At 40.8% G+C, this 23,717-nt stretch overlaps 3 protein-coding genes across 6 annotated transcripts; 2 read left to right on the top strand and 1 right to left on the bottom strand.

Annotated features, from left to right (window-relative positions):
* Positions 1-610: 610 nt before the first annotated feature.
* Positions 611-9,716, bottom strand: LOC119138428 (myosin-4-like). Its single transcript, XM_037278437.1, has 37 exons — positions 9,519-9,716; positions 9,308-9,451; positions 8,904-9,060; positions 8,806-8,833; positions 8,627-8,741; positions 8,431-8,523; positions 8,251-8,314; positions 8,090-8,188; positions 7,920-8,023; positions 7,700-7,838; positions 7,517-7,635; positions 7,279-7,428; positions 7,038-7,208; positions 6,662-6,968; positions 6,505-6,584; positions 6,349-6,436; positions 5,982-6,099; positions 5,755-5,878; positions 5,544-5,680; positions 5,218-5,473; positions 4,896-5,138; positions 4,655-4,831; positions 4,433-4,578; positions 4,271-4,361; positions 3,650-4,039; positions 3,465-3,591; positions 3,285-3,403; positions 2,994-3,190; positions 2,744-2,927; positions 2,503-2,668; positions 2,305-2,429; positions 1,857-2,165; positions 1,591-1,794; positions 1,382-1,507; positions 1,131-1,301; positions 854-1,054; positions 611-787 (listed from the first exon to the last, which is right to left on the bottom strand). Exons 1-37 carry the CDS (start codon positions 9,714-9,716, stop codon positions 611-613), a joined length of 5,844 nt encoding a protein of 1,947 aa, XP_037134332.1.
* On the top strand, positions 7,928-13,494 carry adprm (ADP-ribose/CDP-alcohol diphosphatase, manganese-dependent). The gene is made up of 4 exons (XM_037278967.1): positions 7,928-8,051; positions 11,539-12,305; positions 12,435-12,560; positions 12,677-13,494. The coding sequence occupies exons 2-4, from the start codon at positions 11,675-11,677 to the stop codon at positions 12,979-12,981; spliced, it is 1,062 nt and encodes a 353-aa protein (XP_037134862.1). The 5' UTR covers positions 7,928-8,051; positions 11,539-11,674; the 3' UTR covers positions 12,982-13,494.
* Positions 13,495-13,790: 296 nt separating this feature from the next.
* On the top strand, positions 13,791-21,604 carry map2k4b (mitogen-activated protein kinase kinase 4b). Of its 4 annotated transcripts, XR_005101171.1 has the most exons (14): positions 13,791-14,025; positions 15,182-15,217; positions 15,594-15,626; positions 16,268-16,370; positions 16,546-16,720; positions 16,841-16,960; positions 17,028-17,147; positions 17,230-17,281; positions 17,392-17,519; positions 17,596-17,673; positions 17,748-17,896; positions 18,309-18,354; positions 19,844-20,544; positions 20,575-21,604. XR_005101171.1 is itself a non-coding variant. In XM_037278886.1 (13 exons), the coding sequence occupies exons 1-13, from the start codon at positions 13,791-13,793 to the stop codon at positions 19,955-19,957; spliced, it is 1,389 nt and encodes a 462-aa protein (XP_037134781.1). In that variant the 3' UTR covers positions 19,958-21,604. The 4 variants fall into 4 exon arrangements, 3 of the variants coding, with proteins under 3 accessions (XP_037134781.1, XP_037134782.1, XP_037134783.1); XM_037278886.1 differs by having other exon boundaries at positions 19,844-21,604; XM_037278887.1 differs by lacking the exon at positions 15,594-15,626 and having other exon boundaries at positions 19,844-21,604.
* Positions 21,605-23,717: the final 2,113 nt, after the last annotated feature.

Genomic DNA, 23,717 nt, shown 5'->3' with positions numbered 1-23,717 from the left:
CAAGACGGCAGTGCCCCCATTCACTTGTATGTAAGCCAGAATGAAATGAACATGTCCATTTCCTTTTCATGCTCTGGTCCACCTGCTGCGCGAAAAGTTTGCAGAAGCTAGCGTTGGCAGTTAACGTCTTCAACGACCGGAAGGTAAGTAGACGAAGCAGCGTTTGCATAAATCCACCAGAGAATTTCTAAAACAGGTCTTTTAATGCATTTGTGTTCATGTTCTACTTTCTGTCTGCAGGTGCGAATCTTCCAAATAAGCCCGACATGGCCTGTGCGTTTTCAAGTCAACTCTTTCAATCGAATGCTTGTAATTGTCTTGTCATTTGTGTCCACAGGCCTGCCTGCCTGCCTGCATCTGGAACGGCAACAATTCAACTAGACACAAAAGCTTGCACCACTCCCACATCATGCATACAACACTGGTTCATGAAGTAAACATGCATAAAATTGAATCATTTCTGTTCAAGTTCATCTAATTAAATTCAGATATTCATTTTTATTTCATTTGGGGTTGATATTGACGATTCTCTGGTCGTAGATATTCTCGAGTTCTACTCTGAATCGGCAACCTTGGGCACAAACAAATAGGAGAGAAGAAAAATCAATGTTCATCCACTCCAGATGGTTTGAAAACATGTAGATGATGAGTTTACCCTTCCAAATTCTCTGCTTTTGCTTTTCATCTTATTGACTTGCGACTCAGCAATGTCTGCTCGTTCCTGGGCCTCTTCCAGTTCATGTTGGACCTTCCTTAATTTGGCAAGACTAAGATTTGCTTGCTCCTCCTGAGAAGATGATGAATTGAAATCAACATTAGTTGTCATTTATAGGCGACTCGATTAAGACCTTACCACTTCCTCGTTCTGCCGTTTATATACTTTGACTTTCAGTTGCAGTTTATCAACCAGGTCCTGCAGTCTCAAAACAGTCTTTTTGTCCTCTTCCGTCTGGTACGTGAGCTCCCTGATCCGCCTTTCATATTTACGGACTCCCTTGATAGCATCTGCAGATCTCTTCTGTTCACTCTCCATTTCACTTTCCAGTTCACGCACCTGAAACATAATCCAAACTTAGAACTTAGCTTCACTCTCTGTAATGTTCCGAGGCTTTAGGAAGGTTGTGGCGTACCCGAGCCTCCAGTTTCTGGAGTTGTTTCTTGCCCCCCTTCAATGCAAGGCTCTCGGCTTCATCGAGACGATGCTGTAGGTCCTTCACCGAGGTCTCCATGTTCTTCTTCATCCTCTCCAGGTGGCTACTGGTGTCTTGTTCTTTCTTGAGCTCCTCTGCCATCATGGCTGCCTGCGTTTTCAGAAATGAGTAACAAATGAGATGGCGTCATTTCAGCACGACCACATTATTTTTATCTTCATGATATTTACATCGGTGATGGCTTTCTTTGCTTTCTCATCAGCATTGCGAGCCTCTTGGATTGCATCCTCCAGCTCGGCCTGCAGCTGGCTGGCATCAGCATCCAACTTCCTCTTATGGTTGAGAAGACTCGTGTTCTGTATTCCAAAGATAAACAATAAAAAAATCAGTTTATCTCAGAAGAATAAAACAGGAGCATAAGCAATTGCATGAATTCCACCTGTGAGTGCAGCAGCCCAGCTCTCTCACAGGCATCAGCAAGTTCCTGCTCAGCTAACTTGCGGCTTCGGTCCGATTGTTCCAAAGCAGCCCTCAGTTCTTCCACTTCAGCTTGCATCAAGATGTTCCTGCGTTCCAACATGGCGACTTGCTCCTTGAGGTCTTCTTGGCTGCGTAGCGCATCACCGAGGTGAAGAGTTTGCTCCTGCAGAAAGAAACAGATTTGAAATTCTGCTGTGTGCGCGTGGACTGAAAGCGTTTGGGAACCTTGAGGTGGACTTGAATGCTCTTCAGCTGCTTCTGGGCCTCGAACGCCTGCCGATTGGAGTGGCTCAACTGCATCTCCAACTCATTGAGGTCGGTCTCCATCTTTTTCCTGATTCGCATGGCATCGTTTTTGCTGCGTACTTCGGCATCCAAGGTGGACTGTAAAGTATCCACCATGCGCAGGTGGTTGCGTTTCATCTGTTCAATCTCTTGGTCTTTCTCAGCTAGCCTGCGATCCACTTCCCCTTTGACTTGAGTCAGCTCAAGTTGGATACGGAGAATTTTGGATTCTTCGTGTTCCAGAGAAGCCTGGAAGATAAAAATGAGCAAATGATAGTGTAGGCAACAGAGGCGGAGGTTTTTCTAAGATGCTTTGACATTTCTGGACCAAGCAGCCTCTTGGACAACATTCAACTTTCTTTGTCCAAAAGTCGGCCGGCCACATTACCTCAGCTTCCTCCAGAGCAGTCTGGATCTCCGTTTTCTCACTCTCTGTGTGTTTCTTCGTCTTCTCCAGCTCGTGCATGACTTTGCCATTCTCACCAAGTTGGTCGGAGATTTCAGAGATCTCCTCTACAACGAATATTTCAGAGTCACTATCAGACACAGATCCGCATATTATTTTTGAAAAGAAAAAGGCTCTTACGCTGTAAATTTGTATTCTCTCGTTTGAGGACCTCGAGGTGATCCAAAGCTTCTTCGTAGGAGTTCTTGATTTTGAAGAGCTCTGTGCTAAGGGTACGACATTCCCTTTGTGATCCTTCCAGCTCAGCTTGGCTCTCTTCGAACTTCTGTCTCGACTCAGACAAAATCTAAACACAACATCATTAAGTGGTCATCCTCTCGAGTGACTAAGTATCCTCCCTCCCTCCCTCCCGCCGTCTAACCTTATCAAAGGTTCTCTGCTTTTTGTCAAGGAGAGCTGCTTGCACATTGGCCCTTTCCACTTCAGCCGTGAGGTCATCCACTTCTCCTTGAAGCCTCTGTTTAGTCTTTTCCAACGAGGAACACTTGGCATTCATAGCCTCCATCGCCTCTTCGGCCTCTTGCAAACGTTGAGTGAGCTTTTTCCTGAACCAATGCAACAGTTAAGAGTTGAGCAATGATTCCAAGTATTCCTTTGAGTACAATACCGACTTTGCCTCTTCCAACTCATCATTGCGCTGGATGGCGTCAGTCTCGTATTTTGTTCTCCATTGTGACACCTCACTGTTGGCTTTGGACATTGCCCTCTGGAGCTCGGCTTTGGCCTCCTGCTCCTCTTCAAACTGCTCCCGAAGCAGATCGCAGTCATGACGTGCAGATTGCAGAGCGTGAGCCAGGGCGCTCTTAGCCTAACGGAAAGGGACACCAAGGAGATCTTTTTATTTCGAGGCTACTCTATTAGCCGCTAAGATGCTCATTGTTTGTATTTTGAAGACAGCAGACCTTTGTTTCCTCCTCAACTTGTCTCTTGAGCTCCTCAACTTGCTGGGTGAAGGCAAGCTTGGCCCTGGACATTTGAGAAAGAATTGCCTCTTTCTCCTCCAGAAGACGAGTAAACTCGCCTGATGGAAGAGTTCAATTGAGTGAGTGTTTGGACAGGAATGGGCATCAGCACGTTCTCACCATTTTCATTCTGGAGCCTTGCCCTTTGTGTGTTCAATTCCGTGATCAAGCGAGAGTCTTCGTCATGTTTGGACTTGTATTCATTCAGTTGGTCCTCCATGGAGTGACACAGCTTCTCGTAATGACTCTGTATTCATTGATTGAAGTCATTCCCAAAAACCATTTCAACAGCAATCTCCTCTTACCTTTGCTTTGATTGTAACCTCAATGTTGCCAGACATGTCATCCACCTCCATCTTGTATTCGCTCTTCTCCTTCTCCAGCTTTTGCTTGACCCGTTGCAGGTTGTCAATGTGCTCTCCCAACTCGGCAACGCTGTCGGCGTGTTTTTTCCGCAAGGCGGCGGCTATGGCTTCATGGTGAAGCGTGGACTCCTCGAGGTCCCGTCTGAGTTTCTGAAACTCCAGCTCACGCTTCTTGTTCATCTCGATCTGAGCTGCGGTGGCCCCTCCGGCTTCCTCCAACCTCTCGCTGATCTCCTCAAGCTCCCGTGCGAGTTCACCACGCTGTCTCTCCACCTTGGCTCGGGCAACATGTTCTGCTTCAATCTCCTCTTCCAGCTCTCCAATGCGTGCCTAGGGAAGGAACCGTTTGGAAATATAATACAATTGTACAGAAGCGGTTCAAATAACAATTACGGACTGATCATTTGGACTGGCTGACAATCCGAGAAGAGCGGCAAATTAGAATTTTATGATGACACAGTTCAAATAACAATACAAGGGATGGACTGTTCCATGCTACGTTTCGTATTTTATTTTATTAATATTCTAAATAATTCATTCAGAATAATTTCCATCAATTACCTGCAGCTCCTTGAGCTTCTTCTGCGACTGCATCGCTACACTCTGCTCATCTTCGATTTTGGATGTAAGTTGGCTTAATTCGAAATCTTTCCTGAAAATGTCCAAAAAAAACAATTCAAAATGAAACTCTGATGCTGTTGAAATACTTTTGTAATGGTCTACTTTTTAAGGTGTTCCTCCAACGTTTGTTTGTCATTTTCCAAATCCATGATGGCTTCTTGGGCTAGTTTCAGATCTCCTTCAATTTTCCTCTTGCTCCTTTCCACATCCATGCGGTTCTTTTTCTCTTGTTCCAGCGACCCCTCCAACTAAGCCATTGACACAAATATATATTTGTATTATTCATATCTCCGTCTGAATTTCGATCAAAATGCAAAGACCGACATCATCGACTTGTTGCTCCAACTTGATCTTAGCTTTGCTCAGAGTGTTGACTTTGTCTTCCTCTGCTTGCAGGTCTTCCAGCGTCTGCTGGTGCGCCTGCTGCAAGGCTGACTTCTCCTTGGACAACCTGCCAATGGTATCATCCAGGGAACACATCTCCTCTGTCAGATTTTTCACCTGAAGAAAATTGAAATCAAGTCTACAGATGCTCCTCTTTTGCTCCACACTTAGGTTTGCAAACCTTGTTTTCAGTGGCGTGCTTTTCCTTTTCAACTTTGACCAGGGTGAGCTCTAAATCATCAATATCCCTTTTCAGCTCCGAGCATTCGTCTTCCAGCTTTCTCTTCTTTGCCGTGAGTTCGGCATTCACCTCCTCCTCATCCTCCAGTCGTTCGCTCAGTTCTTTGGTTTTTGCTTCCAATGCAATCTTGTTCTTTATGAGTCCATCGCATCTTTCTTCTGCATCTGCCAGGCTCTCGCCTTCCTAAATAACAAAAAACAACACAACAATATAGTTTTATCTAGCTGTCCGTCCGTCCATCCGTCCTAAAGTTTCTACTCACAGTTTGGATCTGCAGACACAAATCATTTTTCTCCTGCACCAGGGAAACCATTTTGGCTTCCATCTCCTTTCTCTTGGCCTCAGATTTAGCTAGATCCTCTTTGCATTTAGCAAATTCTTCCTTCATCATGGCCATTTCCTTCTCTGTCTCAGCACTTCTCAAAAGTGGTTTGATTTTGAAGTAGAGCTTCATCCATGGCCAGTGTTTGACATTCATGAAGGAGCGAATATTATACTGAATGGTGTAAACCGATTCTCTAGAAGGGAATGGATTGCATGCAAGGTCATTATGATGATCAATATTTGTGTTGCAATGATTCTCCTTACCTCCTCTCCGACATTTGCTGAATTTCCTTTCTCCTGAGGAAGCCGCGACACAAGGCTTGAGTGATGGTGATGAGCGAGGCCAGTCGCTCATCCCTCATTTCTTCCAGGAGACCTAATAGGCCTGCTTTGAAGAACACCTACAGGAACGAAGAAGAAAAAAAAAAAAGGATCAATTATGGAGTATGAGGAGGGTGGCTGGAATGGAAAATACCTTTGTATGGCCAAATCTATACTGAGAATGATCTACATCGATCGATCCTAAGAGCTTCTCTGCAGCCGTCTTGTTGTCAATAAATTGGCCATCAGGGATAACACTGGCATTTAATACTTTGTACCTAGAAGGAAATAACAGCACATTTTTAATTGAGGTTTTGGACCCATATTCTGCATAACTTTACAGAATGAAATGAAATCATAGCGCTTTGGTCCCGAACGAACCTTTGCTTGAAATCCCCATAGAGAATTCGACTCGGAAAGCCCTTCCTGCAAATCCTGATTCCCTCCAGCACACCATTACATCGAAGTTGGTGGATAACCAGATGGTGTTCCATAATTCCTAATTGACAGAAATATTATCGTGTAAAAATGAAAACAATAGGAATCCTTTTTTTTTTTTTTTTACCAGCCCTAGTATACAAATTGTTTCAAATAAAATCCAATTCTTCCAATATCTCGCCTTCTCAATGACACCAAAAACTAACTTGCTGACAAATGTATACATACTTTTGAAAAATAAAGTATGGCAATCCATTATTACTGCTAATAATTTAAACAATTGCATTTGAGGTACCCTCATTTGAAATACCTGGAGTTTTTGTTTCATTTGGAATGAGACACCGAACAAAATGCGGATGGGTACTCCGAAGATTTGTCATCAGCTTCCCGAGATTCTCCTGTTGGATTGGAGGGAGTCATTGTCATTATAATATTGCAAACTTGCCCAAGTCGAATAGAATATTACCCTAAAGAGAGCTGAAACAGTCTGGAAGGATGAGCCTTTCCTTTTGGCCGCTTTCTTTGCACTTCCTCCAGCTGAATTATCTGACAGCAAACGTCTTATGTGATTACAAGCATAAAAAAGAAAAAAAAAAAAAAAAGAGAGAGATAATACGGCTTACCATCTGATGATGAATAACTACTATAGAGAAAAGCCAATAATTTTAGGCCTGCCTTCTGGAAGAGCTGGACTACACTTTCATTGAGCGGGTCCTTGTTTTTGTCTAACCAGCCTGTGATGCTGTAGTCCACGGTGCCAGCATAGTGCACCAGGGAGAAGTGAGCTTCAGCTTTGCCTTTCACAGGCTTGGGCTTCTGAAAGTTGTTGGACTTTCCAAGATGTTGGTCATACAGTTTGTTTTTGAAGGTGCTGTCGGAGGCTTTGGGGAACATGCATTCCTCTTCAAGGATGGAGAAGATACCCATTGGCTGGAATGAGTTGACAATAAAAAAATAAATGAATATTTTTCGACAATGACAAGATTATTTGTAAACGACCTTTTCAATGAGCTCTATGCAAGCAGCCAGATCCATCCCAAAGTCGATGAACTCCCACTCGATGCCCTCTTTCTTATATTCTTCTTGCTCCAACACAAACATGTGATGGTTGAAAAACTGTTGCAGTTTCTCATTGGTGAAATTGATACAAAGCTGCTCCAGACTGTTGTACTGAAAAACACAACAATTTGACTTTTGCAAAAAAAAACAACAAAAAAACTCCATGTCAACGGGAACGTACGTCAAAAATCTCAAAGCCAGCAATATCCAAGACGCCGATGAAGAACTGACGTGGCTGCTTGGTGTCCAACATCTGATTGATGCGAAGGACCATCCACATGAACATCTTCTCGTACACTGATTTGGCCAAAGCACCGATGGAATTGTACACCTGCGTAATGACGAGACGGAAATTGGATTGCATCCAGTACAATGTATAGGAGGTTGGAATGCTATTTGCAATTCCCGTGTAAATGTACCTGTTGCACAGTCTGTCCTTTGGTGACATACTCGTTGCCCACCTTCACTCTGGGATAACACAGTGCTTTTAATATGTCGGCCGAGTTCAGGCCCATCAGATACGCTGCTTTGTCAGCCACTAATGAAAAGAAAGCAGCAAATCAAAGAAATATGACAATTGATCATGAGATGATCCAAATTACCCTCTGTCCCATCTGGCTCTGCTTGCTCTTCTCTCTGCTTCTGCTTGAACTTCATGTTGCCATAATGCATGACAGCACCGGTGAGTTTGTAAATGCCCATCCGCTCGTCTCCGCTGAAACCGAGGGTGTCGATGGCGCTCTAAAAGAATAATATGACAAAGCCTCTGATGATATCCTTCAATCAAATATTTTGTTTGTTTTTCTCTTTTTTTCTACTTACGTCTGTAGCCATCAGCTCATCGCTGTCATCAATGCTGGCGACGCTGATCTCCCCTTGGCTGAGGAACGGGTAGTCGTACGGGTTGGTGGTGATAAGCAGAGCCTCTGAAAAGATCATTTTGAGCCGCAATGGGTAAGAATGTTATATTTTTTCCCCCCCCCTAATATTACCTATTAGCTCAGGCTTCTTGTTGGACATGATTTGGTAGAAAATATGGTAGCTCCTCTCTGCAGATAGCTGGAAAGTGACTCTTGACTTTTCCAGCAAATCTAACAAGAATGATAGTAAAAGCTCAACAATAAAAAGCATCTTTGATTTTGATTCAACTCACATGTTTCAATATCAGCTGAGGCCAATTTCCCTGTTGTTCCAAAGTGAATTCTTATGAATTTGCCCTGGAAATAAAACAAATATATATAGTATATTAATTAATATATATTATAATATACATAAATAAAATTGGTTTGAATTGGATCTCATTCAACAAATTGAGCGTGATCGCTTTACTCACAAAACGTGAGGAATTATCATTTCTGACAGTCTTGGCATTTCCAAAAGCCTCAAGTAAAGGGTTGGCAGAAATGATCTGGTCCTCCAGATTTCCCTACAACAATAAAAACGAACTCAAAAGACATACACAGCATACAATGCAAAAAAATGTGACTTGATTTTCATAAGAAGGTAAACGGAAATCGTTTGCTAGTCACCTGTAACTTGGCAGCTGCAGCAGAATCTTTCTTTTTGTCCCCGGAGCCTGCAATTGTTGCAAAGTACTGGATGACGCGCTTGGTGTTGACAGTCTTCCCTGCCCCGGATTCTCCGCTACCCGATAGAAATAAACAGGGGTCATTTTTCTTTCATTTCCCTTCTTAAACTTGCAACTTACGTGATAAGGATGGACTGGTTTTCTCGATCTGGAATGAACAAAAGGACCGTTGCATTCTAAATGTTCATTTTCATTTATTTCATTGGATTTAAATTTACCAGTGAGCATGAACTGATAAGCATTGTCAGAGATGGAGAAAATGTGTGGCGGTGCCTCCTGGCGCTTTTTGCCTCTGTAGGCCACCACGACCTCTTGGTTGTACACTGGAAGCCACTTGTAAGGATTCACAGTGACGCAGAAGAGTCCCGAGTAGGTCTAAAAACATAAACAGTCCATTTTAAAGCAGATGATTGGATACAATACAAGAGACAATAATTGCAAGTAACCTAGAGTTTGTTTTTTTTTAATTTACTTTTAATTTACTTTTTTTTAATTTACATTTAATTCAAAAAATGTTGTACTTTTTAATTTACTCCATCTTTTAGAAGATGATTCAACTTGACTAAAACTTAATTGGGCAAGAATGCAAAAATATAGACCAAGCAATTGCTGCCATGCTCACGTAAATCATCCACGCCGCATAACGCTCTTTGAGGTTGTACAGCACAGCCGCCTCATTGAGGTGGGTCATCATGGCCATATCCTCAATTTTGTCAAATTTGGGCGGATTCATAGGAAACACATCGTCATCCGTCACCGTGACAACCTGTAATGTTAATAACGGTTCAATTGGATGATATACTTGTTTTTTTTTTTGGTTTGATTAGCCATACCTTTCCGGCGTCTGTTTTGACAGTCACTTTGCCTTTATCTTTGCTCTGTATAGTGCCTTTAACAAAAAGCTCCTTTGGATCGACCACATACACGGAGGTTTTGGCGTCAAAGGGCCGATTCTGGGCCTCGATCCGCTCCCGTTCGGGCCGCCTTAGATACGGAGCGGCGTCCCCAAACACAGCCATGTCAGCATCCATTTTTGCACTCTTCTCTAAAAGTACAAGTCAACCGTAATATTATGAATTATTATCCGAATGACTCAAATCATTCCATCACTCAACAACCCAAAACGGTCCAACATACTTACCAGCAGACGTCTCAGCTGAAAAATGCCAACGCCATTGGCGCTAAAGTCTTTTATAAGGTCTCCGACACCTATATTTAGGTCAAAGCCATGTGGCGGGTAGAGGAGCGATTACTTTGGCATGTGATTTAATGGGGGATATCACTGAGCTTTTGTTATAAACCCAAGGCACGGAGTTACTGGGATTAAAGATGAAAGAAAAAAACCAAAAAAACAATGTCAAAGGATGGCGACCTCTACAAGCGATACAAAGCCCGAAACAATTAAGGCTCCATCAAAGATGATTCCGCCTTGGCAACAAGCACAACACACAAGAGCTGCAGTTGTTTGATTTCACTCATACGACGTACATGTGAATCTCAGAAAGCTAAATCAAGAGAGCTTTCGAATAATGCCTCATCATGGGCTGATGCTGGCCAAAGTATGTGTCAATACATGCTAATACCAAGGGACTATTCTCAATCTTCCATCTTTGAAGGACACACAGTTAAGTCAATATACTATTTTGTATGCTGCCAATTTTAGGCACACGTACATGATCAAATCAAGGTAAGAAAATGGTTATAATGAAAAAACAACAATTGAAATAGCCATTAAATATACTTATGCAACTTGCACTGGATGACAAACACTCAAACTTGACAAATGAATCCCTTCACTCCATTTTCATCGCATATTTCAAATGATCACGAAATGATATATTGGATGAAATCTATTGGTTAACTGGCTTACAATGTACTATTTTTCTTCTCCGCCAGAACAAGGTCCCTGACCATAAAAAGGTCAAAGTAACAAAAACATTCCACCTTTAATATGCGCCCTCTGGTGAAGAATATAATTGGAATGTGACAACTCGCCCCGCTCTCCCCTATATTATGATAGTCTTTGATGTGATGTATTTAAACTGTCAGTCAGTTTAAAATCCCTTGTCAGGGTCATGCAGGAGAAAATGAGATGACTGTAAACTGACAAGAAGGGTGTTAAATCATGAACAAGCAGGCTATGAACCTTCAGCCTTACATTGTTTCCATCTTAAGTATGGGCTCCATCGATTTAGTAGATATTCTTCGGGAGTGTTCTCAAGGGGACAATGTGTGATACTAAAATTAGCTTGTTTTAAGTGCACTGTTTATGTGCTTCTATTGATTGAAATGGTTTAGGACCAGCACTTCCTTGTGTGTCTTTGAAAGCCAGACTGATTGCAACAAGAGTTTATTGTAGTCTGTAATGTAACAGATGGCCAAATCTCATGGCTTAGGAGTAAATGTCAAGTTGAGTTCAAGTTGTCTAAATAAGGGGGTGCTAAGCACAGGTCATAGTCTATTATCTGTTTGAGATTATAAATTTACAACAGTCATTTGTGAAAATAATGCAGACAATCATTTGATTATTTGAATGGAAGGAATTTCTTTTCCATATGGATTTTAATCTTTGTAATAATAATAATGATAATATATATATAAAACAAAAAACGATCACATGATATAGGATGCATACTATTTACGAAGCAGCTGCTATTATAATGATTTTGTCGCTCCCTGGTGGCGATTAAGAGCAACACAAGTGTTTAAAAAAGTGTGAAGTTGGTTAAAAGTTATCTATAGAAAGCCATATGGTCGTTTACAGAAGTTAATAAGTCATATCAAATCATTGTTTTCTTATTATTCACCCACTTCTTAATTGTAACTTTCTCCATTTTCACTTTTATTTTGAAGGTATAAGCCGGAAATGAATACGGGCACACCACTACGGAAATGGACAACGCTCCAGGATTGTCATCTTCGGAACTGACGTGAGGGAAATACTCTACCCCTGCAATGATGAACTAGCTTTGATATTTCAGAATTACGTATGCTGCACACCGGTAACGCTCCCATAAACACACCTACCTGCTCCCGATTGTTAGCCAAGGAAAGACCGGCGATGGACGACAGCTGTCAACGCGAGCCATTGTTTACATTCGGCGTGATCGCTGACGTTCAGTACGCCGACATGGACGACGGTCTGAATTTCAGCCAGACAAGGACTCGATACTATCGAAGTAGTCTTGGGCTGCTCAGAAAAGCCAGGGAGAGCTGGGCTCACTCGGCCGTCCGTCCAAAGTTCATCATTCAACTGGGAGACATCATCGACGGCTTTAACAAGGGTCACGGCGCGTCAAGCCGAGCACTGGAGAAGGTCTTGCAAGAGTTCCGCCTCAGTGCCATCGACGTTCACCATGTGTGGGGCAATCACGAGTTCTACAACTTCAGTCGAAGCGAGCTGTTGCATTCCAAGCTGAACAGTTCCGTCCTTGGAGATAGCAGCCTCGGTGGTGATATTTACGCCTACAGCTTCAGTCCCTTCCCCGGGTTCACGTTTGTTGTGTTGGACGCTTATGATGTGAGCTTGCTTGGTGTAGATGAGGACAGTCTGCAGTACCACACTGCTTTCAATTGGATAAGAGAGCACAACAGCAACGAGGACCTCAATTCTCCTCCAGGTAACATCTTGCAGGCTCTTGCCGCTTAAATGTCACCTGAATGTTGTTAGTCTCTTAACTGTGCAAAATGTCTAGCCGAATAATATTCCTTCATTAAACTCGAGTGTTTTTGTTTCATTTTTGTCCCAGGTTCATATGATGACCTAGAGCAGAGGTTCTCCAAGTTTAATGGTGGTTTCAGCAAGGCCCAGCTGGATTGGCTTGATTCTGTTTTGGCTTTGACTGACAAGAAACATGAGAAAGTCACCATTGTCAGTAAGTGGTATTTTTTTGACTACCTTAATGTCAGATGAGTGACAGAAAGGTAATGAATGTCCAAAGTCTAGCCCGGAGTAAGAAAAATGTAATATTGATGGTCCTTTTTTCTTCAGGCCACCTCCCAGTCCATCCATTGTCCACCACCCCCGTGTGCCTGGCCTGGAACTTTGATGAGCTGCTATCCACTATCCAATCTCACAGTAGTGTGGTGTGTTTCATAGCAGGACATGATCATGAAGGTGGCTATTGCTTGGATCAAAGTACAGGAATTCACCACCTTACGCTGGAGGGAGTCATTGAGACGCCACCAGACAGCAACGCCTTTGGAACCATCTCAGTGTATGAAGACAGGATGGTGTTGAAGGGCTTTGGGAGGATTCCAGATATTGATATTCTTTTCCCTGACACCAGTCTTTGAGGCATTGACAACCAAAGATTGCAAACTGTCTTCATTGTGTAGGCCATTAAAGGTTTGATTTAGAGAAAAATGAGTCTGTAAGAAAACTTTGCACATGAATTATTTTGCACTGAACTGACTACAATCTAATGGATTTTAGCATATTGTCAAACAAATATTTTATGAGGGAAAACAATGTGATGTCTTCAGGAAGGCATGTTTATGAATTCATAGTCTTTTCCTTTACACTGGCAAGATTTTTTTAAATTTTGAATCTATTGTATAACATTTAGATTTTTTTTGTCAAGTCGGGCCGTTTTCTAGATACATTTATGTAAATGCATTGGTGACAAGTTGTAAAAAAATATTTGAAGAAAAGGCTTGCTTAAGGACAAAGAAACAAATAAAAATGTAAAATATTTGACAGGTATATTGACTTTTGTTTAGCGCTTTCAGCAACATCTCAATATTTGGTGCAGCCTGTATTAAATCTGAAATATATTGTAAGCACATTAAAAAAAGGTGGAAGAACAATTTTTGTAGGAGAGATTTCTTTAATTCCACCTTTTCCTCAATGATCAATTGGTTACCATGGCTACATAGGCGATGCGTAATATTAGCAACACCTATTGGTCAATACATTTCTTTTTTGAACGGCAAAAGATGGATCTCCTATGATTTATCGTGCTATACCGTTGCTATCTAAGGTGATCTAATATAGTAATTAAAAAGCATTTCTTATTCGGAACGATTGTGGACGAGTAGGCAATAAGCTAAGGTTTGTCCGACAGTTCGTGAAGGCAGCACCAGCAAAGACGTGGCCATATCGCATGTGCTGCGTTCAAGTTGCGCAGTGTCCCGTCTGGACTGGAGGCAGCGAGAGGGCCAACTTTCACTATCTGCATTGCAGCCCGAGCGCTGCTGCCCACCGGCCGCCGGAACCCAACACAACAATGGCGACTCCCAGTCCTGACAGCAACTCCTCGAGCTCCAGCAACAGCTTCAGCATTGTAGGATCCGCGTCGCATCAATTCCACCAGCAGACACCGAGTAGCAATATGCAAGGTACGCAACAAACATATATCATCTTGTTGTCGAGCGCGAGCTGTAAGGAAATGTAGCATTAGCTCCCAGAAGTAGGAACTGTTGCCAAATCAAATTCATTTTCATCGCACTGTCTAGTCTGATTTTTCAAAATAAAATATGTTCTCTTGTATCCTAAATTAATTGTTTTAACATACAAATAAGGTAATAGAACAAGAGTCAACATTTTAAGATTATAAATGCCAAACGTATCATGAACAATTTGTCGCGTAGTTATAATTAATAACGCAAGGAATAACAAATAAGGTAAAACAAGACAAGTTTATGTTGAAGTGTTTCCGCTAACGCCCTAGCTTGATTTAGCTAGCTTCAAACAGCCCAACAACCAACTTAAAGCTAATATGTTAGCAATGATGCAGTAGCCTACTTTAGCTGCTGCTACTGCATCGTCGGGCCTGTTTGGCATCGTGGAGACTTGCAAAAGTAATGCGACACGATCCGCATTACTATAAAAACTAGCAGTTATAAAAACGTGCAACACATTTCTTAAGTAAATATAGAAGCAACGTCACTGCTAATGCTGCCGTTCTGCTGATACTAGCAATGAGCAAGCCAGGCCCGAATTGAAAGTATTTCTCCTCAGCTAGGCTACTGTTCTGTTCTCTCTATATCCTTTCAACTCAAAGAATAAAACATGTCACCACTTGATTTCTGTCATCAAATGTTGGTGGCTGAGCCAATTGCATTATCCAACACGGTACACGTTTAGATCAAATAATGTTTTCTGCAGCATTATCATTTGTAAACCAGATTCAAACATTCTTGGCTGTGTTCTCTATTCTTAAATGTTAATAAAGTATATTTATAGGATAAGGGTCATCTCCCATGTGATAAAACTCCCAGCTGCAAGTTCCGAACGTATTGGGTTGGAATGACAAATGTGTCAACCTGCTGACACACTTGTATAATTAATGACTAATTCTTCTGGACAAGAGTATGATGGCGCATTAGACAACATCAGTGTTAATGCTAGCGGATGAATGGCATATCCATTCCATGATTTGACCCCAGCCCCTTACATGAAAATTGTGACGTCACTCTCCTCTCAAACGTGTATTTGCATGATCTTAGTCTGTGGCCCGTGTGTAGTATCAAATCTCTGATTTAAACCCTACAGAAACCAACAGCTGCTGGAGATGTCAAAATGAAACAGGTATTCACATTTACCTTACAATTCTTTAGTCTGCTGTTGGACATGATCTCTTTTTTACACTTTGGTTCTTGTATTGGCAAATAAGATCAATACTTCCCGACCCATCCCATTCTGTTATGCTTTCTTATTATTTGTCACTTGAATGAATTGATACAGTCAAACCTTGATTGACGAATGACACAAATCTCCGAATAAACTTTTTGAACTAAATCTTGCTTTGGTTCATGAACTATATTTTAGTTCACAAGCGGTCACAGGGAACACTCAGTTGTGGTTTCTCCAGCACATTATAATCAGCAGACTTTCTCAGCAGACTTTCTAATAATGATGCAATCGTAATCCAAAGTAAGTGTGTGTTCTTTTATTCTTACTTCAGGATTTCAGATAAGCTTCTCTGGAGTTTCCCAAAGTAAGCAAATAAGTTGCACGCTAATCACGCCGCTCTAATCTCTTTTTGGGTACACGTATACCTCAGTAGTCTAAGGTGGTTTTCCTAATGCGTGTCATTCAGCATCATGGGGAGCTCTTCATTTGATGTTTTGAAATGGGTGAAAGGAAGCCACTGTATACTATTGAGGGAGCCTGTGTGGTGCTCTGGTAGATTGGGAGTCTGTCCACTCTCCACTGCTTAACTCAACTTTGACCGAGGAAGCTATCTACGTCTATGTTGGCGTTAGTGTTTGATCATTTTGCACTTATTTTGAACTGGGCATGACAAAGAGGATGTTAACACTGGAATGCAGAGATGGTGCAATTATTTGTTCTGGACCGGGCGGGGGCTTCTCAACTGGTGGCATCCTGGGATACACAATTTCCCATGAGCAATAAGTTGCCTCAGCACATCTTCACGTTTGAATGAGTTTATTGATCATTTCACCAATCCTCATAGGGTCCAAATTACACAGCAACTGTTTGATGAATCGTTTTGACGCCTCATTCTCCCATCACTGTTAAGCAGTCATACTTAACGCCATGTTTTGCAGTGCATCACGTGAAATGTGCATGTTGTGGCACGATGGACTGGTCTGTTTTTTCTTGTTGTATTGCCAGGTAAACGTAAGGCGCTGAAGCTAAATTTCGCCAGCCCTCCGGTGAAGCCAGCGTCCCGCCCCCCGCTCAATCCGACACCCCCTGCGTTCCAAAGCACCCACATGTGAGTAGGCAATATTTTCAGCCATTATTTTGCCCGTTGTCATGGCGAGAGAGGAATCCTGGTGATTCAAGGCTGTTTTAGAATGAACATTTCAAATAATAATGTTCTCTTATGGTTTCATGCTTTTGTTACTTCCTGGGCCTATCTTGTAATTTCCTCCATCATGATCGTCCAGAGAGCGGCTGAGAACACACAGCATTGAATCATCAGGGAAGCTTAAGATTTCTCCTGAGCAGCACTGCGACTTCACGGCAGAGGATCTGAGAGACCTCGGGGAGATCGGCCGCGGCGCCTACGGCTCCGTCAATAAGATGGTCCACAAACCCACGGGCCAGATCATGGCAGTCAAGGTGACTTCATCAATAGGAGCTAACGATACTGTCTGACATCTAACCGCTTAGTCGCCGATTGTATCTCTTACTAATTGAGCACCGATCATCAATGATTCCAAAATGTATTTTTGCCCTCAGAGGATTCGTTCCACTGTTGATGAAAAGGAGCAGAAACAGCTGTTGATGGATCTCGACGTGGTGATGAGGAGTAGCGACTGTCCATACATTGTTCAATTCTACGGGGCTCTCTTCAGGGAGGTATGACAACAAACACTCAATGAATCATCATATGATAGTATTATTTATCCATTTATTTGTGTTTCAGGGAGACTGTTGGATTTGTATGGAGCTTATGTCTACCTCATTAGACAAATTTTATAAATATGTATATTGTGCATTCGATGATGTCATTCCAGAGGAAATATTAGGCAAAATAACTTTAGCGGTGAGTAAAGCTATTCACTTTTTTTTTTCCCCCCCACGTATATATGATCAGAATTAGAAGTGTTTATGTGCCTTTTTAACAGACGGTGAAAGCACTGAACCACTTAAAGGAAAACTTGAAAATAATTCACAGAGGTGAGGCCATGCTGCATTGAGAATTATTCTTGTTTGTCATATTGTGCTGGGATTTGATGAAATGAATTATTGGTACAAGCGATCATTTTCTATTCATCTCCCCATTCCAGACATCAAACCTTCCAACATTCTTATGGACCGAAAGGGTAACATCAAGCTGTGTGATTTCGGCATCAGCGGCCAGCTCGTGGACTCCATAGCCAAGACCAGAGATGCTGGCTGCAGGCCTTACATGGCAGTCAGTCCAGAGAAATAAATACATGTTTACACCCTTGTCCTCATCCCAAATACCAACTTCATTGTGTGTTTTTCAGCCTGAAAGAATAGACCCCAGTGCCTCGAGACAAGGTTACGACGTCCGTTCTGATGTGTGGAGCTTGGGAATCACCTTGGTAAGAAATCCATCTCCCAACATATAGTGCCTTTTATTTCCCAGTGGATTGATAGGCCTTTTGATTGCTTCAAGTATGAGCTGGCCACTGGAAGGTTTCCGTACCCCAAGTGGAACAGCGTTTTTGATCAGCTGACCCAAGTGGTGAAAGGAGAGCCTCCGCAGCTCAGTAATTCTGAGGAGAGGCAGTTCTCCCCCAAGTTCATCAATTTTGTTAACTTATGGTAAGTGTAATGGATCATACTTTCAGGTTTCTTCAATGTGCCGCCGCCAGATGGCGCTAGAGTAATACTTAAATTGTTTTAGCTTGAACACTCAAACAACAAATTAGGGTATCAAATGAAACAACTGTGTAACATGCCGCTTTTTGGCATTCTCCTTCCAATTCTTCTAAAAGTCCTTAAAGGCCACAGTTAGACAAACGGAATCATGAGTTCTATTTGATCAATCGTTAGCTTTTGACAGGCCTCCACTGCGAAAATGTTCTCTGTTCTGTCATGGTATTCAAATATGACCACACTGCCAAATTCATTTGAACAGTGAGGTCAGTCAACATTAAATTGAAAATGTTAACGGTCCCTGTGTATGACATCATCTTTTGTGGATTGTAAAATGACACTTGTATCTTCTCCCCAGCCTTACAAAGGATGAATCGAAAAGGCCAAAGTACAGGGAGTTGCTGGTAAGTGTCTCCTTTTGTCTAAAATGTCATGGCTACATTTCTACAGCAGACACATGAATTGTAAACAACACCATAGAAATGGAAAATTGCAATTTTAAAGAAAAAAACAAACTGTGCATCATCTCATTCATGGTCAGTGTATTTGTTGAAGCAAAAGGGGTAGCGGCCAATTTATTTATTCATTCCTACCCTCCTCACTCATGTTTAAAGTGCAAGGTCACAGTTAGAAAAGTTTTTCAGAATCCATGATGAAGTGCAGTCCACATAAAAGATGCTTTTGTTTGCGTTCTTGTTGTCATCTGACTTTTGACTTAGTGATAGGGTTGCCAACTCTCCGACCTGATTGCCTTCACCTTTCTTAGTGTTATTTTTTTTTATTTTTTTTTCCTTGTGAGTGAAACAGATATTAAACAAACTTTACAACGTTGCTCCCTTTCTCCATCAAAACCTTAACACTGAAACTTATCAAAATAAAAAACAGAAACCTTTCCTGCTTATCTTAAAACTGTACAATTGTTTTCATCAATTCAGCAATACCATACAATGCTGACATTCATTGCACAATCCCATATTAACCTTGATCAGAGGGTTAAAAAAATCATTTACATTTTCTGGTGTTGCCTATGGGCTATGAAAAAAAGCGCGCCAGCAGACATCGCAATGGATATTTTCCTCACACTTTTTGGAGCTGTGTGTTTTCTGCTTCCCAGTCCTCGGTATTTTTGCAACCGTGACTGCTTCTTTTTTTTTTTTCGGAGAAGCCTACGACTGCTGCTGTTCGCATTGCTGCTCCAAGGTACGTCATTGTCATTCATGCTGCATTGTATTGTTCTGCGACCCGGTTGGGCGAGCGGCAGTACTTGGACCAATAAGATGAGCGGATTCTGTATTGTCATGAGGAGGGGAGTGCTCTAGGAACGTTACTGTCATGCACGGGTGTCAAACTCAATTTTTGTACACAAACTGATGAATAACTAGTTTCCAAATCAGTCAAAACTGTTCAAATGTTTTAAAAAGATGAATGGAAATTGCTAGCAATATGTTTCCTTTTTTTAAAGTGAAGAGAATTTGCAATTTTAGTATCGACACATGAATTCGATGCACAATTTGTCTTAGCGGGCTACATAAAATGACATGGCGGGCCGTATTTGGCTCCCGGGCCTTGAGTTTGACACCTATGCTGTAAGGCGTTATGCACTGTCGCTCGTTAATTCCATCAACATTTTCCAGACTATTTTTGGCTCTCTCGGTATTATGTGACAAAGTGCGAGCCTTTACAACTCAGTTCAGGACGTGTGCTTATATTTCCAGTTGGCAACCCTACTTACTCACTTTTTTAATTTTTATTTACACCACACTTGTTTGGTAGAATTATGCGATATTAGTCAAAGTCACATATAAATCCTATTTTTTTTATTTTTTTTTATGTTGTACTGTTATGATTTTGAAATAACATCAGAGTTCTGTTGTGTGTGTTTGTCTCCCCCAGAAACATCCGTTCATTCTCATGTACGAAGAGCGCTTTGTAGATGTGGCCAGTTACGTGTGCCGGATCCTGGATCAGATCCCCACCTCTCCCATCTCTCCTATGTATGTGGACTGAAGGAGTTGGGAGGAAAACCCATCAAGCTTTGTGTGGTAATGCCTGCAATCTTAGCTCCTGGACTTTTACAGAATCACCAATTTAGTCACGTTCCAAAGAAGAGAGGAACACGAGTGGTGCGGTGAGATAGATGAATATTGTTAAGCCAACTATTCTACCACACCTCGTCTAAAGTCACTCATTGTTCACAAAAGAAAAAAAAAAGAATCAACCAAATAAAAAGACAGAGCAATGGTGCTCATGGCTAAAAATAGCCCACTATTGGATTGTGCGTTGTCGACTGTACGTATACTTTTGTGTGTTCACCTCCTGAAGAAATGTACAGATGTAATCAGCTAGACATACTCTGTAAACACACAGCCATCTTGGATTTTAGCTGCACTATAAGTATGTAAAGCGCGCTTATCTGGGTCAATAATTCTGGATCTGGTTGTGTGGCTTCATGTCCTTCTTTTGCGCTTCAATGTGGAAACTGTGAGGGTCTGTCTTAACACACAATTACCACAATAGTTAATGCTCACGCTCAAGGTCAGCCCAGTTTGCGGCTCTCCTGTAATTGCATTCAAGTCACTGAGATAAGCATTGGGGTTTTTTTTTCCCCTGGCATATTATTTGAGCTATTTATAATTATGATTGGAAATCTAAATTTACATTTAAAACTGCTTTTTTTTTTTTTCCCACAGCACACTGATAAATTTATTGAGGATTTTTTTCATTTTTATTGCAGACAAATGAAATGCTTATCTCTGTGACTTGAAAATAATGACAATGCACAAACTGGCTAATGCAATCCTTGCCTGATGTAAAGTTACTTGATGTCCACTGATGTATATGTGTATGTATATAGTGCATCTAATCTGCTGTTATTGGGCAGGTTTTGCAAGAAGACCATTAAGGCCCAGTCGAACAAAGCAAAGAGATTGGTGGGGAGTGCAGGTTAAACAAAAAAACAAAAAGAAAAGAAATCATCGAGTGGACTTTTCAGTTTCGGAGTCGGCCTTGATGCCTCTTAGCATCCTGTCCTTGCACTGTACAGTTTGACTGCTCATCCACACTGATCACAGATCCGCCATGCTGCATTACAAAGACAAACAGGTCCAACTATTTTAGAAATAGCCTGCCAAGGGTTTCCTCCTCCTAATGGAAAAAACGACAAATGCTGCTAAATAACGTCCTCTTCCACTTTTGCCACGAATAAACTGTCGGGAGTGCTGAAAGACTTTAATAGTCAAACACGGACGGACTCGGCATGTTCCTCTAAGCATGTCGCTCTGGCTTGCACTGAACAAAACAATTAAAAATAAAACATCACATTATGTATTTCAATCGAAATGCCAGAATTTGCCTAATAGAGGCCAGCTAGGTCGTAAATTGGGAATATTGAAATGATTGCAGTAGGTCAACTGGAGAATTCTGTCACTACTTATCTGTCTGTCTTTATCTGTAATGCGGAAATGGTGCAAACCTACCAAAAAAAAGATCTGTTCCTCACCTATGGGGTATGTTTTCTAGCCCCAGTGACTGGGATACATGTATAAATTGCAATCTACTAGAATGTTCATATTAGATTATAAAATAATATTAAGGGCAATTAATATTATATTGTATGTCTATCGAGGGTTATCAATAAAGTTCCTGTGGAAAAGACTGCTTGTATTGTTGTTTTTTTACCTAAAAAAAAGTACACTTCTTATTTTAATGTGGTGATTTTATTGCACAGGAGTTACAAAAAAAACAAAAACTAACAAACGAGTGGCTAAGCAATTTTGCAGCTTCTGTCAGGTACATTAAAAAAAAAAAGAAAATAGATTTAGTAATGGCTAGAAATTATTATTTGTATGATTGTGAAACTATGGGAAATTATTCCAAAATATTCTTTGTGGTTTGACTTCTGTATTTCAAAATGACAAGAGAAAGTATCAGTTATGTGATGTATTGTTTTCTTGAAACATCAAATAATATACATGTGTCTAATGTCCAAGTACTGTCTGGCAATTTTAAACATGCATTTTCATCACAGTAAATAACCAATGGAAACACATTTTATTATATACAGTGCACATCTTAAACATTATAAAACAGAAATACAGCATACATGGATGATTGATTTTATATTTCTTCATAGCCTTAGCTTCAGTGAATCTCTGTGATTGTTTTACCTAAAAAGAAAAATGTTTCCGAGATAAACGCCAACGCATTATCTGAAGCATCAAGAAGCAAGTTAACTGTTATCCATTTTGTTTTGGTGTTTTCTTTCTTTGGAGCAGGGAAAAGCAGAATTTTGGATTGCCATGTCCAACGTAACAATAAATTGGTTTGCAGAGAATATGTGAAAAGGAACTCAAAGTCATAGTCTGATGTTTTGGAGAAAACCCCCCCCCAAAAAACACGTATCCTTGCATCTAGCAAATTCCACAAGAAAGCAAAGAGCTGTCAAACGCGTGTGAAGTATTTACATGTGTAACAAAGTTAAACAGCTAATTGTGGCACGTACTTGGTAAAAGACAGCTGTGGTGAGTTTTAAGGCAATATTCACAGTAGAAATTTGGATACAGGTATATTTATATATTACATTTATTATCCACAAGTGCTCGTAATGGACAATTCCTTATGACAAATGATTTAAGAAAATGTGGCTATTTCAGTTTGCATCACATTTTAAAAGACTGATGCACTGGAGTTTGCAATTTCATTCAAAATAAGTGGCAATCTCTGAATAGAAAGGAATGTCAGCATAAATACATGAAACAATACAAAGAATATTTCACCAAATAAATAATGGTACTTGGTTTTGAGTTAAAAGGGGTGAACATTTTAGGACGGAAAGTATTTGTTACAAAAATAGATTACAATTCAATTGATTTGACATTGTTTGCATGGAAGCAGAAATGAAACGGTATTTCTGATGATCAAAATCATTTTCATAGGCATTCCAGCACGCCCACGACCTTTGTGAGGATAATAATAATAATTAATAATTCATTCAATTTGTATAGCGCTTTTCAAAAACCCAAAGACGCTTGGACAAGCGGTTTGGAAGATAAATGAATCATTTGGTATTTTGATATTGCCACTCCATGGATAAATATTTTTTAACAATTAAGAGTTTAGAGTTAAAAGGGTCCCTCAGAGGAATGACAGGCATCTTTGTACAAATGCATATAAAAAAAATCTTCACACCCTATTTAAAGGTTTTTGTATATATTAAAAAAAAAAAAGTGAGACCAAGATCAATCATTCCACAATCCATAACCCCCCCAGACACTTTGAAGAATAATCTGTACAACTCAAGTGAAAAACATAAATATCTTTTCACAACAGAGAAAATATTCGTAAAAGTCGACCAGAACACCAGGAATTTATTTAAGAGGCATTTCAAATGATGCTGAACAGAGAGTGTCATCTCGAACGCTACGAGTTCACCGAGCAAATTATTCCATCACTACTTTGATTGGTGGCAAACTCCCATTAAAAATGTCTGAAGGTGACTGGTTCAGGGTGTGCATACTTGTGCAACAATATTATCTCAATTATTCCATTTTTCCTTCAATGGGTTTTACAATTGTAGGTCACATTAATGGAGGGAAAAAATTGATCTCAATATTTTACATCACAAAAACAGGCAATTCATCAAGGGTGTGTAGACTTTTATACTCAAGGCATATTAATGTCACAAAGCAAAGTGTATCAAATACTGTATCAATTCAACTAAAGGTGCGTAGTGAGTTTTTGTTCATATTTACATTGAAAGATGATGTGT

Source organism: Syngnathus acus, chromosome 19, assembly GCF_901709675.1.
Source record: "Syngnathus acus chromosome 19, fSynAcu1.2, whole genome shotgun sequence".
Classification (NCBI taxonomy): domain Eukaryota; kingdom Metazoa; phylum Chordata; class Actinopteri; order Syngnathiformes; family Syngnathidae; genus Syngnathus; species Syngnathus acus.
Note: the sequence above shows the minus strand (reverse complement) of the source record. Positions and strands in the feature narration are given on the sequence as shown.

What these genes read in the sequence shown, in the direction of transcription:
- map2k4b (XM_037278886.1), top strand. Translation starts at nt 13,791, where the DNA reads ATGTGCTGCGTTCAAGTTGCGCAGTGTCCCGTCTGGACTGGAGGCAGC. An exon ending in GAGATGTCAAAATGAAACAG is followed by an intron (nt 15,218 to 15,593) that starts GTATTCACATTT and finishes TTCTTACTTCAG; the next exon opens with GATTTCAGATAAGCTTCTCT. An exon ending in TAGGCAAAATAACTTTAGCG is followed by an intron (nt 17,148 to 17,229) that starts GTGAGTAAAGCT and finishes CCTTTTTAACAG; the next exon opens with ACGGTGAAAGCACTGAACCA.
- LOC119138428 (XM_037278437.1), bottom strand. Translation starts at nt 9,716, where the DNA reads ATGGATGCTGACATGGCTGTGTTTGGGGACGCCGCTCCGTATCTAAGG. An exon ending in GCATAGAGCTCATTGAAAAG is followed by an intron (nt 6,969 to 7,037) that starts GTCGTTTACAAA and finishes AACTCATTCCAG; the next exon opens with CCAATGGGTATCTTCTCCAT. An exon ending in GCATTCAAGTCCACCTCAAG is followed by an intron (nt 1,795 to 1,856) that starts GTTCCCAAACGC and finishes TTCTTTCTGCAG; the next exon opens with GAGCAAACTCTTCACCTCGG.
- adprm (XM_037278967.1), top strand. Translation starts at nt 11,675, where the DNA reads ATGCTGCACACCGGTAACGCTCCCATAAACACACCTACCTGCTCCCGA. An exon ending in GGACCTCAATTCTCCTCCAG is followed by an intron (nt 12,306 to 12,434) that starts GTAACATCTTGC and finishes TTTTTGTCCCAG; the next exon opens with GTTCATATGATGACCTAGAG. An exon ending in TGAGAAAGTCACCATTGTCA is followed by an intron (nt 12,561 to 12,676) that starts GTAAGTGGTATT and finishes TTTTTTCTTCAG; the next exon opens with GCCACCTCCCAGTCCATCCA.